The sequence below is a fragment of the Hypomesus transpacificus genome, chromosome 18, assembly GCF_021917145.1.
Source record: "Hypomesus transpacificus isolate Combined female chromosome 18, fHypTra1, whole genome shotgun sequence".
NCBI classification, from domain to species: domain Eukaryota; kingdom Metazoa; phylum Chordata; class Actinopteri; order Osmeriformes; family Osmeridae; genus Hypomesus; species Hypomesus transpacificus.
In genome coordinates, this window is record NC_061077.1 from 8,126,673 (window position 1) to 8,143,854 (window position 17,182).

Below are 17,182 nucleotides of genomic sequence, written 5' to 3' on the forward strand. Positions count from 1 at the left end.
CTGTTTACCAGAAAAGGTTTTAGTGAACCAATGAATTACCGGGAAATCTTAACCCGATGGGTCATTGGTTTGTTTAAAAGGGAGGGAATTCAAACGGTATTCAAATCTCCTCCCTCATTTTAGTTATATTGACGGTTGTGGACACTTTTGTCTCTTCGTGACCGGGCCCGACTGAAAACTTTGTAAAGGTATGTTAACCAATCATTTGTATTTGTGCAGTAATTTAGATGAACTGTACTGTATTCCTTAAGTGGCTAAATTGGAGTTTGTGAGCCCAAACGTCAGGAAATTAACTATGGAACTAGCACTGTCTAGCCTGGCTGTGTGTATACTAGCTAGTTAGTTAGCTAGCTAGCTAGCACTAAGCAAGCTAGACTAGTACTAGCACTAGTACCGTAGTTAGCTCATTGTAAAAGGTTTTTGGAGATTGTTGGCTAGCAGTAGTTGCTAGACATTGTCGTCAAAGATTGATTTTCGACCCTTTTCTATTAAAATGCGTTTTGAAGTAGCTTTTTGCTTGTTAGCCCTGTCCATCCCAGAAAGTGTTGATAGATGGCTGTACATCAGAATCAGAATTCAATTTATTCACCATGTACTGTAACTATGTTACACGAACACGGAATTTACTGTGGCAGGAGGGTGCAGTCAATAAACATGTCGGTTACGCATCTTAAAGTACCATAGTTAAACTAATTCTGAGAAGTTTTAAATTGTTTAGTTCTGTTTAGTTTTATTTTTCAGATATGGCGCAAAGTGAGTCTGCTAATCTTTATGAATACGATGCCCCGTCTGATGTCGTCGATTTTGAAGCACCGGACCACGAGGACAAAGTAGACCACTGGTTTGGTGAGTTGTTTTGCTTTGTAGTGAAATTGGCATTTTGATTACTTCTGTAGCAAATTAACTGTCGTAGCCCTCTATCGATGGCCTGTATGCTGGTAGCTGAAACTTGATTTCTTGCGGCATAATAAATGTGAGGATACATTTCCAGAACAACAAGGTTCAGGAGAGGATGGGTTCAGATTGAACCTTGCTACACCACCAAGGCATAATATTCCTTTCTGTGGAAATGACAAGGCAAGCCTTCCCCTTGCGGTGATTTCTCCCAGAGTGAAAGAGGATGCATGCTATGGTGAGACTTCCAAATACTACTTGGTGTAATTATATTTATGAAACTTGTTTACCTTCCATCAGGGGTCAGGTGGCTGAGCGGTTAAGGAATGGGGCTAGTAATCAGAAGATTGCCGGTTCGATTTCCAGCTGTGCAAAAAAAGAGCGTCTGCTAAATGACTACATATAAATATCTGTTATTTAGACCATCACACATTAGAGCATTTCTTGTTTGCATATGTTATCTCAGTCACCCCTGAATGGATTATGCTGAGTCTTGTGTGAAATTGCCAATTTGCAGATGCCCAAAGCACATCTGTCGCAACCGTATCCAACATTGTCACGTCTTGGGGACCCACAAGGCCAGTTCAGAAGACTGTCCAGCCCAAAAAGAAAGGACCCGTTGTCCAGCCTCGCAGGTATGGTTTTCTGTTTGGGCTCCATAACCTAGGATTGCAGATTTATGACCTCGTTTTAACTAACTCAATGCATTGGTATTATGTTGTAAATAACTGGATTTCAATTCTTAATCTGGTGGGAATGTGAACTTTTTCACTGACACTGTCAAAATGGTGTTTATAGGATATTTTAGCTACCAAGCATTATATGTACTTGCTGTGTTCACAAGCGGCCTTCCTTTCTAAAAGGGTTTCAAAGCGCAATCAGGCAGCCATTAATGAACCCACTGTTCCTGTTTCACCAGCTGCAAAGAAACGAAGGTTAGTCCTTATCTGTTGACACAGGTCCATATGCATTTGTTGCTGAAATTATTGGTTAAGGCAATCAGATGTTCATTATGGTATCAATGTTCACAGAAATGTCAATACTGTAACATCATTTCAACCCCAACGAAGGTAAATCTTGTGTCAACAGTTCACTTGGTGTCAAATGTATTGCTCTGGTCACAATGCATGCATGGGGGCGAAGTATAACAAAGGGGTCCAAGCCATATATCTGAATGTTGGGGGTTTACTAAATTAAATGTTTAATGGCTTTGCTGGTTCTGTTCCTTAGGAGCAGCAGTTCTATAGCTACCAGACGCAGGAGTGCTGCCCGTGCCAGTGTTCGCCTTGAGTCTAGAACGAAAACCAAGGCTCAGGCTGCAACAGCTACACAATCACAGTGAGTCATCCTGATTGCATGGCTTGTATGTTCAGACAATGCTAATGCCGTGTTCCACTTGTCTGAGGTCAATTTCCAACGTCCAAACGTTCCAGGTGCACAACACCAAACATCATTGCTGAACACCATTTGGGGGGGGGGGGGGGGGGGGGGGGGGGGGGGGGGGGGGGGGGGCGGCAAGTTTAGACATTGGAGCTTAACTTTCAGAGATATGCATATCATATTGGCAGACAGTCAGTTGTTTTTGACCTAGCACTTAAGTCTGAGCTGATTGACGAGCTGAATCTTGTTTGTCAAACGGGTTGGAATGAGAACTTGCAGGATGTTGGACCTCCAGGAACAGGGTTAGGCAGCTCTGAGTAAACAATGCATTTTCTGTCTTGCCCCCACCCTATGGAATGTAAAAGCAAGAAATTGGGTTAACTGTGGTTTGGCCTGCAGCTTATCTAGTTGGGCAACTTGGTGTGCTCTAGCTATGCCTAAACGTGACCAGCTATCCATGTTTTCCAGGCAAAAGAGCTCTGAGCAGCAGGAGATGGAACGCATCAAAAGTCTACAGAAAGAGGTGGCTGAGCAGAGAAAGAGGAACGAGGCTAGCTACAGAGCCGCCATGGCAGGCAGTAAGAATCCCTTACAGCACTACCTGAAAGTTAACTCGCTGAATATCAGACTGAGAACCCCTCAAACTATGAAATCAATTAAGACCATCATGCATGATTTACAATACATTTTTAATGTTCCTCACCTTTCTTCTTTAATTCAGGTCAGCCACCAAGGAAGATGGTGCTATCCACTACAGTGCCCAAGGAGTTCAGCTTCAGCACCGATGGACGAGTTAAACCCAGCAGTTCATCAACAGACAACTCCCAAAAGCAGATTGATTTCAATGCTCAGCTCCGCAAACACCCCTCCTCCCCTGTAAGGACGTTTGACTGTGTATACTGGTGTGGATAAAAACATCTGTTACAATGTATTTGACCAGTAGAGATATTGTTTGTACATTTCAGACCACCACAATTTAACCTTTTTGTCTCCTTTAAGGCAAAGGGACCAAGAGGTACCACTGTGCCAAAGCCTTTCAACCTGTCGACGGGCAGCAAGCGTAAGGGGGAGGACCCTGCCCCCTATGTGTCCGTAGCTGAGCAGATAGAACAGTTCCAGAAGCGTACCCCAGCTCGCTACCACCTGCGCAGCCGTATGAGTCAGGAGAGAGGTATGCACGTTTACATTTTCTACCTAATATGTTTCTATTTCAAAATGTTTGTAGAGCTATTCAAGATGAGTATTTGTAATGTTAGCTTTTCCGCTGCCCCCCTAAACCCATGGCAGGCCCAGCCCTTGTGAAGAGTGAGCACCGGAGGATCACCCAGCCTCACACCCCCCAGCTAATGACTAGGACAAGGAGCCGCCCTACATTCACCAAGAGCAGTGCTGAGCTGGAGGAAGAAGAGTTGCAGAAACTTCAACAGTGAGTAAAATCTCCCTTTTAACAGACTCCTATTGACTCGTGTCTGGGATCACTGTTAAGAGCTCATTTGTGTTGTCTCAGGTTTAAGTTCAAAGCATTGGAGCTGAACAGAAAGATACTGGAGGGAGCCCTGAACCCCAAGAAGCCTGCAGTGAAAGAGCCCACCAAGCCAGAGGGATTCCATCTGCAGATGGACAAGAGGCTCCAGGAGAAGCATGCCAGCAAGAAACCAGAAGAACCTGAGGAGCACTACTCCTTCCACTCTCGCCCACTGCCCACCAGGATCCTTGAGGAGGTTGTGGTGAGTGCTGCTCCTAGACCATTGTTTGTTTCAAAGTGTAAGAACACCACTTTCCTCACTCCTGGGTCTGGCTCAAACCTAGTAGATTTACAATTTACCAACTTGTTGACAGGGAGTTCCAGAGAAGAAGGTGATCCACCCCACTATTCCAGAGTCCCCAGCATTTGCCCTGAAGAACAGGGTGCGCATAGAGAAGAAGGTGGAGGAGGTAGGCTGGCTAACAATGTTGTCAAATTAAAATATTTCATATGGGACAGTGCTCTCAATGTGATTGGAGTTTGCTGAATTGGCATGTTGTTGGTTCCAGGTGAATGTGCCAGCCCCTATCAAAGCCCATGCTGCACCTCACTTTGGCTTGCCCTTCCTTCCCAAACTCCAAGAGAAGAGCCAAGTGGATGTATGCCCCTTCTCTTTTGACGAACGGGAGCGCGAGAGGAGAGTTATGAAGGAAAAGAGACTGGAAGAGCTACGACATGAAGAGGTATGTTTAGGGGTTTCTGGCATTTGAGTTCACAGGGTTTTACCTGTGGTTTCATAGTGTCCTTCAAGATGGGATTATGGGAAGAGAAATGACATGCTGCATATTTTCCAGGTGCCCAAGTTCAAAGCCCAACCACTGCCAGACTTCCATGAAGTGGTCCTACCAGAGAAGAAAGTGGTGGAGCCCACCAAGCCTGAACCCTTCAAGCTACTCATTGATGAGAGAGGAGCTGTCAAGAGTGACCGCTGGGAGCAGGCTGTAAGACATTACCGCAGGGGCCTTGGCAACAGACATGAAAGGACGACCTGCTCACTCTTGCATTGTGCTCTTTCCTCAGTTGAAAGAGGAGCAGAAGCATCAGATGGAGGCGGCCTCCTTCAAAGCTAGACCAAACACAGTGACTCACAAAGAGCCGTTCCTCCCTAAAAAAGAGAACCGCACTGTTCTGGGTAAGTAAGACACTGAAATTATCAAGAGTTTTGCTTCCCCCCCCTTCCCAGCTAAATGCACTGGTTAGACAAGGTCTCGCAAGGTCTTTTATGCACGTTAAAAGAACATGTCATGCTAAAGGAAATTATTCTCCTGAGCTTTGGAGACAAATGTAGTTGGCTTCTACTGCAGTGCACATGCTGGCTCAGGGTTTCTTGGTGTGGTTAACATGCTTTCCTACAGCTTGTTGTGCACCCCTAACTGTTCTGTGTATTTCTTCCCACCTTTGACTTCTTCCTCCACCACTAAATTCATTCCTACCTATGCCACCTTCTCCAACTGCTTGCTTTCGCTGGGCTCTGTAGAAGACATTAACCGTTCCGTAGTTCCAGAGGGTGTCCAGCTCTCCACAGAGCGCCGTGCCAAAGAGCGGCAGGAATTCGACCGCATCATCTGTGAGAAGGAGGCGCTGAGGGCACGTGTGGAGGAGCAGCACCGTATGGAGCAGGAGGAGCGGCAGAAGGCGGAGATTGCGGCGATGCGCCAAGATCAGGTGACTGAGAATCTTGGACTGGATATCATTATGGGCCCAAAATGTGGTTTGTGTTGTGAATAACGTGTACTATTATGTGGATGTTTTTTTTCAGGTTCACAAGGCCCAGCCAATTAGGCATTACAAGCCTGTGGAATTAAAGAAGAGTGATGTTTCTCTGACCGTGCCCCAGTCACCCAACTTCTCAGACCGTTTCCGCATGTGATATAATAGAGGTGTCTTGCTTGTATATATTTGCCACTACTGTGCATCTGAACCTTTTTATATATAAATGCCTTTTTAATTTGGTGTTCTTCTCGAACTCTTGCTACCATTCTTAATGCGTATTAAAGTTTTGCCTCTTGTTACTTGTCTAATAAACATATTTTGAAATCTAATGCTTTTTTTTTTTTTCAAACTGGACTTGACCTCTGTCCATGGGCTGTTGCATCACCATCTGTTATTGCAACAGATGGGTTTCATCTTTCAGTAACTAAACCAAACCAATGTTTAGTTGATCTTGAAGCCTATTGATAAATCCAGTAGATTAGTACATTCTTATGGAGGGATGTTGAATGACTAGTGCAACCCATCCTGGATCATTCAGCAGTGTAATGCTTGTCCTGCATACCTTGGTTATCTGTAATACACTCCAGTCCCCCTACTCCCCTTGGGTGCCTATTTTTGGACCTGAAGCTGGAGCAGTGATTTAAGTGGTTGCCAGCCATTCTCTGCCCCTCTGCATGGGAACAATACTTCCAATGCGTCTTACAAACATCCTCTATTTTCTCTTCAGTGATCCTCAAAACCACAGGTACGTACCACCTTAAGTTCTAGAAATTTTACAAATTAATGAATGTATTTGCAAGTAGCAATAAACTGCCCGGGGGTCACAGCCTGATGTGGACTTCCCCTCTCGATCATGGCCCTGATTGCTGACTATTTCTGTTCAAGACTGCTGGTGGTGGCGCACTTTGGACTCTATAAAGATGGGTTCTGAACAGAGTCCAGCTCATTTTCTAAGCCTACTTTCTTTGGAAGCCAAAGTAGATAACCTTTCTTACAAGCTGGATCAGCTTTTCTCAAGAGGAAATGGAAGCTGCCCTATCTGCTCCACCTGCAGTCTGCACACCTCTAGATGGGAGGCAGCTGAGAGACATCTTTCTGACCAGTCTAGGCTTCTGGAGAGACTGGAGAAGAGAATTGACTTGATGCATAATTCCCTAGATGGGCATGTAAAAGGTACATGATGTCCCTCTCAAATACAGAATATTTGAATGCTGTGTATACAGGATATTTGAATGTTGTGTATTCAATTATGTTGGTGATACCCGGACCATCAAACTTTACCCATGTCCTTTTTCTTGGGATCTGTAGATAAGGTGGTGGAAGATCGATCCCAGGAAGGAGATCCCACAGAAAAGCAGTCAATTGGAGCCCAGGATGGAGATCCCACAGAAAAGCAGTCAATGGGAGCCCAGGATGGAGATCACACAAAAAAGCAGTCAATTGGAGCCCAGGATGGAAATCCCACAGAAAAGCAGTCAATTGGAGGAAACCTCCAACAGCTTGGAGTCCAACCAATGGCAGAGTCTAAAAGAAAAAAAGAGAGAAAGGGAACAGCAGAAACTGTCATGGCTACTGTGGTTGTCCCATCAACAGTTGTCTCTCAAAAGATCCAGAAAACATCAATTACTACAAAGGTACTCTCTGTCCATTAATCTATCCTAAAGACATGATGCATATATGTCTTAAGCAAAATGTGTTGGCTATCTAAGCAAGTGTCTTATCAGTGGTGCTTTCTCCTTCACTCAGGGTGACACTCCAAATCAACTGGATATTGGACAGCAGGGTAAAAAACAGCAAACGGGCACCATTCCTCCCGGGAAAGGAGACGAGTCCTCAATGGGAGAACAACCAATCAGATTGAATCTTCAAGAGGTCAGATGCAAACCAGTGGCTGTGACAACAGCTGTAACAACAGTACCATATAAGACCACACCCACTTTAATAACTGGAAAGGTACTCATCTCATGTTCTATTTCTTTCATTTTATACATATATTAAGGTATTGGGGATTTTACATTTAATACTTTAATTTCATTAATTTTGATTGTTTAATTGTTTCTTCCCAAATAAGCTGGATATAAAACAGGCTAGAACACAGTCCCACCCTAGTGCTCATTCAAAGAAAGGAGAGAATGGATCTGCATCAGAACGGCCAACTGTTTTCACCGGAGGGAAATCTGTGGAGGTCAGAAGTCATTCAGTAGCTGTGGTGTCCCCTGACCATACACACCTTTAATATTTGACAAATTGTGTATTGAGTTCAACAAATACTAAAAGTGTTATCTTTCTGTCGGATGCTGGGCTCCTCTTATACAGGCGGACACCACAAATGATCTAGTAATACAACAGCATGGTACAAAACAACATCCTCTACCTGCTTCTCCAAAGAAAGGAGACAGAGGTTCCACCTCAGACCACCAAATACTTGAAAACTCCCAGATGGGACAATCAAAGGCAGAGTCTCGAAGAAGCTCTGGAAAGGATGAGGCTGTTGTGGATGCCATCCCGAATCAGTCAATGCAGGTCCCTCCAAAGACAGGAACTACTGTCATGACTGTCATCAAACCAACTGCAGTAGTTTCACAGCTTGTGCCACAAAAGAAGTACGTACTGTCTGTTCCAACACCAACAACCACTGAGAGCTCTTCCCTTCGACATGTCCACAGCTGTCCAGAGTCATTGCAAAGGTAAACTCCCACCATAGACTCCTCAACATCATGGGAAGTGTTGAGTTTCTGTGGCATGACCCCATACTCAACTGTTGTTGAAAAAATGTTATGGGATTCTACTGCATTATAAAATGTGTTAGATTTGACGTTAGTACTCTGTCTATGGTCACAGACTCCAGTGCCCTGGGCCTGTTCCTCCACCTGTCTTCTTAGCCCCTGGCACTTCTCAGGAGAAGAGCTCCAGTACGGTGAGAGGGACTGGTCCTGGTTCAGGCTCATGCTCAGCCAGTGGAATCCATATCAGAGTTGATGCTGCTGCACCAGACAGGACCACACCCAAGACCCCACCAAAAACATGTTACAAAGTCATAGGTAAATGACAACTCAAAATAACATGTACTGACTGTGTAAGTGCATGCATCGCTCACATACTGAATATAATTTTCTCTGTCTCTCTGGCAGATGATGTTCCTCCACAGCCAGCTCCTTTCCTCCATCGTTGTGTAGCATTACGGTCCAACCCTCCTTCGGATGCCTTCATCGTCCACAGCAAAGAGATCCTTGGGGGGTGAGCTACTATGGGTAGACCAGCAAACAGAGCAAAAATCGGATGCAGAACAAGTATTTGGAATACTAGATATGGGTTGGATTTAGCCTAATTGATACACTGACTGGTCATGTTTGTTCCTTTCCTTTGTGTTGCTCATGCTAGTGGAATCACAAGCATGATGGTTCTCTCCAGGTGTGTTTTGGAGCCTTTTTGTCAACTTTATTTATAGGAAACAACTTCCTAAAAGGAAAGAAGGGAGCTCTGGGGGAATACATGCAGGAAATGGCCTGGGCTGGAACTGAACCCGGGCCCTGCGCTGAGGCCTTAGTCTCAGTAGTATGCACTCTTACCCAGTGAGCCACCAAGGTGCCCCAGTCGCTGCCACTTTTAATTCATCTTAGATTGTTAGTACTGGGGGTTTGGTACTGTTGCTGAATCAGTGTCTGAATTGGGGAAAAGATTATGAAACACTACCTTCTGATCAGGAATGTGTATTGTAGCTGATATGCATGTACTGTAATAGACTAAAGATAACCTTCTGTTGATCTAGTGGACGCTTTGGAAAAGTACACCGGTGTACAGAGAAGTTATCTGTACTAAAACTGGCAGCCAAAGTCATCAACACACGAAATTCGAAAGAAAAGGTAAGACTTGTATATATGTTTGTATATCTTTTGTGTGTATATCTATGGTTTCAATGCTGGGGTGTTCGCCACTCACAGGAAATGGCCATGAACGAGGTGCAGGTGATGAACCAGTTAAATCACGCAAACATCCTCCAGCTTTATGAGGCCTTTGAGACAAAGAACCAAGTGGTGTTAATCCTTGAATAGTAAGAAGCTGAATGTCATCCCTTTTCCATTTTCATACTATTTTATACTATTGTTCTGCCATATTTTAACTATTTGAAAACAACAGACATTTTCTCAAGAATTGTGTTTGATAACCAACACTGTATAACCAATAATTCATTGATTCACTTGTTCATGCGGATATGTTGTTCAGTGTTGAGGGTGGAGAGTTGTTTGATAGGATCGTAGATGAAAGCACACCTTTGACAGAGGTGGATGCCATGGTGTTTGTAAAACAGATCTGCGAGGGGATCCACTACATGCACCAGATGTTTGTTCTCCACCTTGACTTGAAGGTGAGGTGCAACTGAACAGTGTCATGTCTCCATGAACCAGTGTGTACTACGTGAATTTGTCTTGGAATAATATGTTCCATAAAGTTTGTGTTGTCTTTCAACAGCCCGAGAATATCCTTTGTGTGAATCGCACCAGCCATCAGGTGAAAATAATTGACTTTGGTTTAGCAAGAAGGTAAAGAACCCTCTTCTCTCGGTTAAAAAGGTTGAACATTAAATTGTAAAGTTGAAAGAAGTACAAGTGCCTTGCATATATATTGAGTTTACCTTGAATATTTGTTTTTGTATTTCTTCATGGCTCTCGTGGCTCTTTCTTTCTGAAAAATAGATACAAACCACGGGAAAAGATGCGTGTAAATTTCGGAACACCTGAGTTTCTGGCCCCGGAGGTAGTGGACTTTGACTTTGTCTCCTTCCCCACTGACATGTGGACCCTTGGAGTTGTCACATACATGCTGTGAGTTCTATACTGATTGATTCAGCTTTCAACATAATGAAATGCATTATAAACCTTATCCTGTCATGAAAATGGAATGGCATTTTGCAGTTTTCAGCACTATTGTGCGTTGGTACAATGTTTTCCTCTGTTCCTGTGCAGCCTGAGTGGTCTGTCACCGTTCCTGGGTGACGATGAGAGCCAAACCCTCAACAATGTCCTGGCTGTCAACTGGTACTTTGAGGAAGAGGCTTTTGAGCACATCTCAGCAGAGGCCAGGGACTTTATCTCCAACTTGCTTATCCGTGAGAAGGGGTGAGAAGCTAAATCAACATGTGATACTTTTTGGGGGTTTCATGCTCCTTCCATGTGGTGTCAGATTAACATGTATTTTACCATGTGATAGTATGGAGATATATCCATTCTAATATGCCCATCTATAACTATAAAGGCTTAAATTGGGTAAAATAAATCAAGTTTGTGTTGCATTGCCATATTTATGCTATTGCCTGTGACTGAGTCTTATTCCTTGCATGGGTTCTCAAATGCCTGCATCTTTTCCTTGAAATGTGCAGTGTTCCACAGTTATACCTTTAAATGGAAATGTATTCTGATTGGTCAGGGGAAGACTCAGTGCTGCCAAATGTCTCAAGCATCCCTGGCTCAACAACATCTCAGAGAAGGCTAAACACAACAACATAGTACTCAAATCCCAGGTCCTGCTGAAGAAATACATGGCCAAGAGGTTGTGGAGGGTCAGTAAAACAGCTTTGGCACCACTTTCACGCAGAATACTGCTCCACAGTGAGACCACTGACAATGTCCCGACCATAAACCTGAACACATACACTTGGATTTCAGATGTGAGGCTGCAGTGCATGTTTCACATTATGCCTTTTACCAAAGATAAATCTGCCCAATTAAACAAATACAGTATTGCATCTTCCTTGTTGTATATGTTATTAAATGTGTTGTGTTTTACAGAAAAACTACATTGCAATAGCAGCAGCGAACAGATTCAAGAAAATCAGCAGTTCAGGTTCTCTAACCTCTCTGGGATTCTGAGTCTGTGATCACTGAGGCCTCTGCATAAAGCCTCTGTCATAGATGATCTCCACGGCAGAGCTCTAAAACCTGTCCTTGCTCACACCAGCTGCAAGATACTCAACATACAAGATCAGAAATACAGTTTTTTGTGGAACTGGACAAACCAATTAACTATTGGTGGGAAAGACCCCTTCCAAATCCAAAGTATCCAGGTCATGAGCATGCAAAAAGGCAAAAATATTTGAATAGACTCGGACTTTTTTTTTGTTAATGTTAGAACTTACATTGGAGATCCTGTTTCCGATGTAATTTGCTGCACCTTATGATTTGACTCAATATTTAAATAAATAATCATATATGTTTTTCTTTGTGGCCACTTATTTATACATTGAACTCCAGTGATATGAATGATTCAAAATATAACATATGTTTAACAAATTAAAAGAATGAACAGGTTAACTACAAACTGCTTGTGCATAGACTTGCATTGTCACAAATATTTGCAATTGAGTGGCTACAGTATCGGTATAAACTAGCCACTCAACTGCAAATTCTGATAAGGGTGGAGGAAAATCCACAGATCATATAGCCAGAAAAACCTGTATCCCTTTGAAATGATGCCAAGAGACACAAAGTCTCTGAAGCATGGAATTGCAGTTTTGATGTTCCACAGTCGAATATCTAGAAAATGCCGACAGAGCACTCCGTGTAATGTATATAGGTCACGTGAGCTGCTACAGAACGGACAGTATAGAAGAGTAACAGGAGATGACTAGAACACCTATTCCATTTAGTAGATTAAATTCACCATTGTGTGCCTACTGTCCAATGCAAGCAGATATATGCAATCCATTTTGTATCCTCACCCCCTTATTTCCTGTGACAAGGCAACAAAAAATATACTGTTACCTGAAGTATTTACCTGAATGGAAACAGGCATATGACACTAGATAAACATATGAAAAGTAAATATTTCAAGACAAAAATCACCAAAATCTAAAGAATACTTTATTGTTTAATGTTCTGACAACAAATTACAAAGTAATATGTAAGAGCAGTTTAACCATTCACCTTTTCATATTTCTCTAATCTATAATTTGATTAACAACTAGACCAATATTGTCCTAATTCAAAAAAGTTTGTGGTGATACCTGCACATTAGTATAGCTCCATGCTAAATCTAATGTCGGTATCAGAATAATACATTTTTATATGAATTACTCATTACAGTTTCATTGGAACATTACTTGTACTCCACTTACACTTACTTTCTCCATGTTCTATGCTAATCTAAATACAAAGCTATATCTACACATTATGTGCGTTTGTTCCACTGACAAAAATAAACTATACAGACAGATGGAGAGTAACCTGTCACTTTTCGATGAGGTAGTCAACAAGGACAAATGCTTAATGAGCATGGATTAACATATCTATGAATGAGGATATACAACTATTAGTGAAGGAGCACACACACAACAATGATCAAGAAGATTGTTTCCCATTCCCACAATTCAATACCCTATATTTTCAGACTTCTAAATTGTTACACTTGTGGCTGTTAAACCATGCTCTTAAACAGAATAAGACAGAGGTAGCATGTTATGGGTCAATAGTGTCTATTTTAGCTAATAAAAAAAAGAACACTTAGATTCTTAAAATCTACCATTTCACTTTAAACCTAATGGCACAAATAAAAGCCAAAATAACTAGGAAAGAAAATACAACTAAGATCATAACCTATTCTTCTCAGAGGGAGCGCATGTTTGTTGAGGTAAATTACATTTCATAAGAGATCAATTATTTTATTTAATAATGTCATAAGTGCTTAAACCTGGTCTAGAGGCTAGGTCACCCTAGAGAGGCACAACAGTAGCAGTTTAAGACATAAGTTGCAACATTACAAGGCTCATGACAATGCTTAGGTAAAAGCCTATAATAAATGATACACTAAAATGCAAGTAGGGATAAAAGATAAGGTAAAACCCCTTTCAGTAACAAATTATTGTAAGGTAAACTCATCAAGATTACATTGTCACACAAAGTTGCCACCTTCAACTTGTCACAGCAACAATATTCAGGCTAAATGTACCCCTACAAACTTGAGTATCCATTGAGGAAAGCCAATTTTTAAAGAGACAATATTCTGACATACGTTAATATGTTGGTGTTTTGGGTCTTTGATGAATTGTCTATTATAAGATCAATTATGTAGAGTAAATACAGCTTTGCTAGTACTTGTATAAACAACTAATCATGACACATCATTAAACTTGCATGGCAAACTGGTCTTGGAAGTGTGTGAATACTGTCACTGAGCGAAGGGAACTCAGTAACTCATTCAGTACGTTATTGAAAATAAGTTTTTTTTTCCTTTCAATTTTGTACCGCACATAGTTATTTTGGGGAACATAAGGCTTTAAAGCCATTTATAGCCATTCTTCACTTCAATAAGTGCAACCATTGTTTGTAACAAGTTTTGATAAAAACATTTTTGGTTGCAGTAAGATACCCTATGATCTCCTTCCTCTCAAATATTTATCTGATGAGGTAATACTGACGAGGTGATTTGTTGTGTTCTAAAAAAAAAAAAAAAAAAAAGGTATGAAAAAGAAGCAAACTGGCTATGATTAGCAACATTAGCAAAACAAGCTAAATTAGCAAGAAGGCTCATGCAAAGTACAATTCCCATTTTTTTGCCCATTTCAAAATAAACTTCAGCACATTGGAAGTCAATACTTGTCACTCATATATTCAAGTCATTGCAGAAAGACTCTTTTCCTATGCTGTTCTTCATGATGGTTTAGTATGTGTCCTGGATCAAGTTTGTCACTGTTGGAAGGCCTGGTAATAGCGAGGTAGGGAGTTGGAAGTGCTCATAGCAGGGCTGCTGAACCCCTGAGGTAGCTGGTTGTGGTGGGGTCCAGGGCCTTGGGATACCTGGGCTTGTGGAGGCTGCAGGATGGTAAAGGGCCCTGGGGTCTGAGAGGACAGGGGCGGGGTAGACGCTGAAGAGGAGGCAGCAGAGGTGGAGGTAGAAGGATAGCCCATCACAAGCCCTCCCATACTCATATGGGCACTGTAGGGTGGTAAACCAAGGGGCAGGAATCCCAGCAGAGGACCCAGGTCCATGTTAGCAGCACAGGAGAGCTCGGCTGTGGAAAGAGCAGGGCTCCTAGACAGGAGGTGGGGGTCCCCAGGTCCACCCTGGGCCTCAGAAAGAACGTCCCTCTGGGGAGAGGCAGAGGAGGAAGTGGAAGAAGGGGCAGCTGTAAGGTGTGGGGGCAATCCACTCTGCAGGTCCATGAGGAAGCTCTCCATGTCACTTCGAGGGTATGAGGTAGATCCATGCTGGTACCTGGGCATATGACCATAGGCCTGCTGGTGCTGCTGCTGGGGTTGGAGGTGGTGGTGAGGGTGAGGGGATGGAGGAGGCATGTGACGACCCACGCCAATGGCTGTGGAAAGGGAGCCCTGCATTAGGGAGTGATGATGGCCCATTCCAGGGTTGGCCATGTTGGGCATGGAGTAGGAGTTGTACATGTCCATAGAGAAGGCTTCTGGGGGTTCCTTGGAGGCAGGACCCATGTCACATGCCACAGGACTAGGCTCCTCCTTGACCGGACATGGGGTTATGGGAGTAGGAGGAGCTGTGGGAGTAGTGGGTGTGCCCGAGGGTGTAGGGGCTGCCTCCTGGCTGTGGCTCTTCTTCAGGTGGCGGGTTAGGTGGTCTCGACGGCCAAAGCGCTGGGCACAACGTGGGCAGAGGAAGTCGCGGCGTCCAGTGTGAACAACAGCATGGCGCCGCACATCTTTGCGGGTGTAGAAACGTCGGTCACAGCGCTCACAAGAGTACTTCCTCTCTCGGACTGCTACAGCAGGGTTTGTGGCACCCTCCAATGGAGGAGGCCTGTCATTGTGACTCCCCAGCTGCTCTAGAAGAGAGGGTGCCCCATCTTGGCAGGGGAGCTCACTTGGAAGGGAAGCAGCAGGGGTGTGGGCAGCCACTAAGTGACGTCTATATCCAAGCTGGGTGTTGTACTGCTTACCACACTCCTCACACTGGAACACCTGCCTGTTAGAGTCATGGGTCTGCAGGTGGCTCTTCAGGTGGTCTTGCTGTTGGAACATCCTCTACCAGAGGGAACAGCACTGGGTCTTCTGCAGAGGGATACTGGCCATAAGCCTGACCATACAAAAAGAACACTCATGGGGTACTTTCAGATTAACCATCAACCGAAGACCTTCCTTTGCCGTACTGTTATTGGAAAGATGTGGAAAGAGTGCTGAGTGTTGCTTCTTTAGTGTTCCGTGTCCTCTCCAGGCGATACGTAGTCTGTCCTCCCTTACCAGTGGAAGCAGCTGCCATAGCAACCCAAAAGGGCTGAAGTGGTGACTGAGTTTGTGTGCGTTTTTTTCCAAATGGGATCCCTTGTATAAGAGTTCCCCTCACCCAGTCACACTTGTTGATTGAGAGAACCAGTGTTTCCTTATCACAGCCCTGTTGGGAAAATAAATAAATAATACATTGGCGTAGTCTAACATTTGAATTGAGCAAGGTATGTGATCCAACTGCAAACCACCTCAACTCATGCAATATTTAAATATAATTATTGTACACTTAATGTGTACAGCTACAACTAACATACACCATAGCATTCAAACCAACTGAAACTAAACACTTTAGTAGCAAATCCCACCTCCCAAGCAACACTTGATTGTTATGTCTATGTTATTAATTGACATGAGGGCTTCAACATCTGTCTATGCTCTATCCATTAACCCAAATGCCTTAACTTTCTGTGGCCTGCTGGACAATATTGCACTCAATTGCTTGTAAGTGTCTCGTGTGCATCACATGCTTCATCCAGACAAATAATACATTATCGCAATAAATCTACTAAACTGCAAGTTGCTTTGGATAAAGCTAAATTACCTACATGTGTTGTCATTATTGTTACGGGGCTCAATGATACTTTCAACTTATATTAACACGCTCTAAGTATTCTATTGAGAATCGCCAAAGGGATACAGTGCCATCTTGTGGGAGCCAAAATGGATGAAGTACGAGACTTCGTGAACTTGATTATTTTTATGATGTTTCAAAATACAAGATTTGTTTTTAAACATATTGAATTGTGTAGCTGTATAGGAGTATGATAATATTATTGTAGGCTAAACTTGGCAAATAAGTAGGAAATGACAGTCAAATTACCACTGTAATGAGGTTTTGCTAGCTAATTCATAAAGTAAAAAATTCAACCTGTACGATAGAGAAACAATCCCAAACGTTGCAATTCGTGTTGCATTTTATGAATAATTCCGCAAGGGCATAAGATCCAAACAACCAAATTCACGTAACATTTCTTAGGCTCCAACTCATACGAATGATATAAGCTAAGCTATTCACGAGGCAACATCCAGTGTCAAAACATCATTACGCAAAATCGTTGTTAACCACCATTATTTGAAAAATGATGTGCGGCAGAATTAAAACAATGTATTTCGGTAATGGAAACGATTTCATTCGCAGATAATACATACAAAATCGGCAAAATTCCGACTATTCAACAAGTTTAGGCTATGACACCGAGTTTCAAGTCGGCATGGGTCGACTTTTGTATTAATCTAGAAGCCGACTGTTTGAAACCTGTAACTCCAACCATAGCAAAAACTTACCTTCAAAACATTCACGTTGACTCTCTACGCCATTTTCATTCAACTCTTAAGTTAAATATTTTTCCCAATTTATTTTACATTTATTATTTTTAGGGCCTGGACCCTTCTGTGCGGCGCTAGAGTTGTAGAGCGCGTGCATTGT

At 42.9% G+C, this 17,182-nt stretch overlaps 3 protein-coding genes across 6 annotated transcripts; 2 read left to right on the plus strand and 1 right to left on the minus strand.

Moving 5' to 3' along the window:
* Window positions 1–90: 90 nt before the first annotated feature.
* On the plus strand, window positions 91–5,841 carry tpx2 (TPX2 microtubule nucleation factor). Of its 3 annotated transcripts, none has more exons than XM_047041049.1 (18): window positions 91–188; window positions 729–846; window positions 992–1,132; window positions 1,412–1,529; window positions 1,758–1,829; window positions 1,926–1,964; window positions 2,125–2,232; window positions 2,743–2,852; window positions 2,996–3,150; window positions 3,274–3,445; window positions 3,562–3,700; window positions 3,782–4,001; window positions 4,114–4,209; window positions 4,309–4,482; window positions 4,594–4,740; window positions 4,820–4,931; window positions 5,277–5,464; window positions 5,559–5,841. In XM_047041049.1, the coding sequence occupies exons 2-18, from the start codon at window positions 744–746 to the stop codon at window positions 5,667–5,669; spliced, it is 2,205 nt and encodes a 734-aa protein (XP_046897005.1). In that variant the 5' UTR covers window positions 91–188; window positions 729–743; the 3' UTR covers window positions 5,670–5,841. The 3 variants fall into 3 exon arrangements, with proteins under 3 accessions (XP_046897005.1, XP_046897007.1, XP_046897008.1); XM_047041051.1 differs by having other exon boundaries at window positions 5,298–5,464; XM_047041052.1 differs by lacking the exon at window positions 1,926–1,964.
* Window positions 5,842–5,897: 56 nt separating this feature from the next.
* On the plus strand, window positions 5,898–11,613 carry mylk2 (myosin light chain kinase 2). 2 transcript variants are annotated; one of them, XM_047041043.1, is made up of 16 exons: window positions 5,898–6,257; window positions 6,398–6,685; window positions 6,821–7,146; window positions 7,259–7,465; window positions 7,584–7,697; window positions 7,829–8,199; window positions 8,354–8,553; window positions 8,644–8,749; window positions 9,282–9,375; window positions 9,454–9,563; window positions 9,737–9,878; window positions 9,983–10,053; window positions 10,207–10,335; window positions 10,477–10,629; window positions 10,937–11,069; window positions 11,299–11,613. In XM_047041043.1, the coding sequence occupies exons 2-16, from the start codon at window positions 6,433–6,435 to the stop codon at window positions 11,377–11,379; spliced, it is 2,490 nt and encodes an 829-aa protein (XP_046896999.1). In that variant the 5' UTR covers window positions 5,898–6,257; window positions 6,398–6,432; the 3' UTR covers window positions 11,380–11,613. The 2 variants fall into 2 exon arrangements, with proteins under 2 accessions (XP_046896999.1, XP_046896998.1); XM_047041042.1 differs by having other exon boundaries at window positions 9,282–9,563.
* Window positions 11,614–13,941: 2,328 nt separating this feature from the next.
* Window positions 13,942–17,179, minus strand: plagx (pleiomorphic adenoma gene X). Its single transcript, XM_047041108.1, has 2 exons — window positions 17,041–17,179; window positions 13,942–15,862 (listed from the first exon to the last, which is right to left on the minus strand). The coding sequence occupies exon 2, from the start codon at window positions 15,490–15,492 to the stop codon at window positions 14,191–14,193; it is 1,302 nt and encodes a 433-aa protein (XP_046897064.1). The 5' UTR covers window positions 15,493–15,862; window positions 17,041–17,179; the 3' UTR covers window positions 13,942–14,190.
* Between the last annotated feature and the right edge of the window lie 3 nt (window positions 17,180–17,182).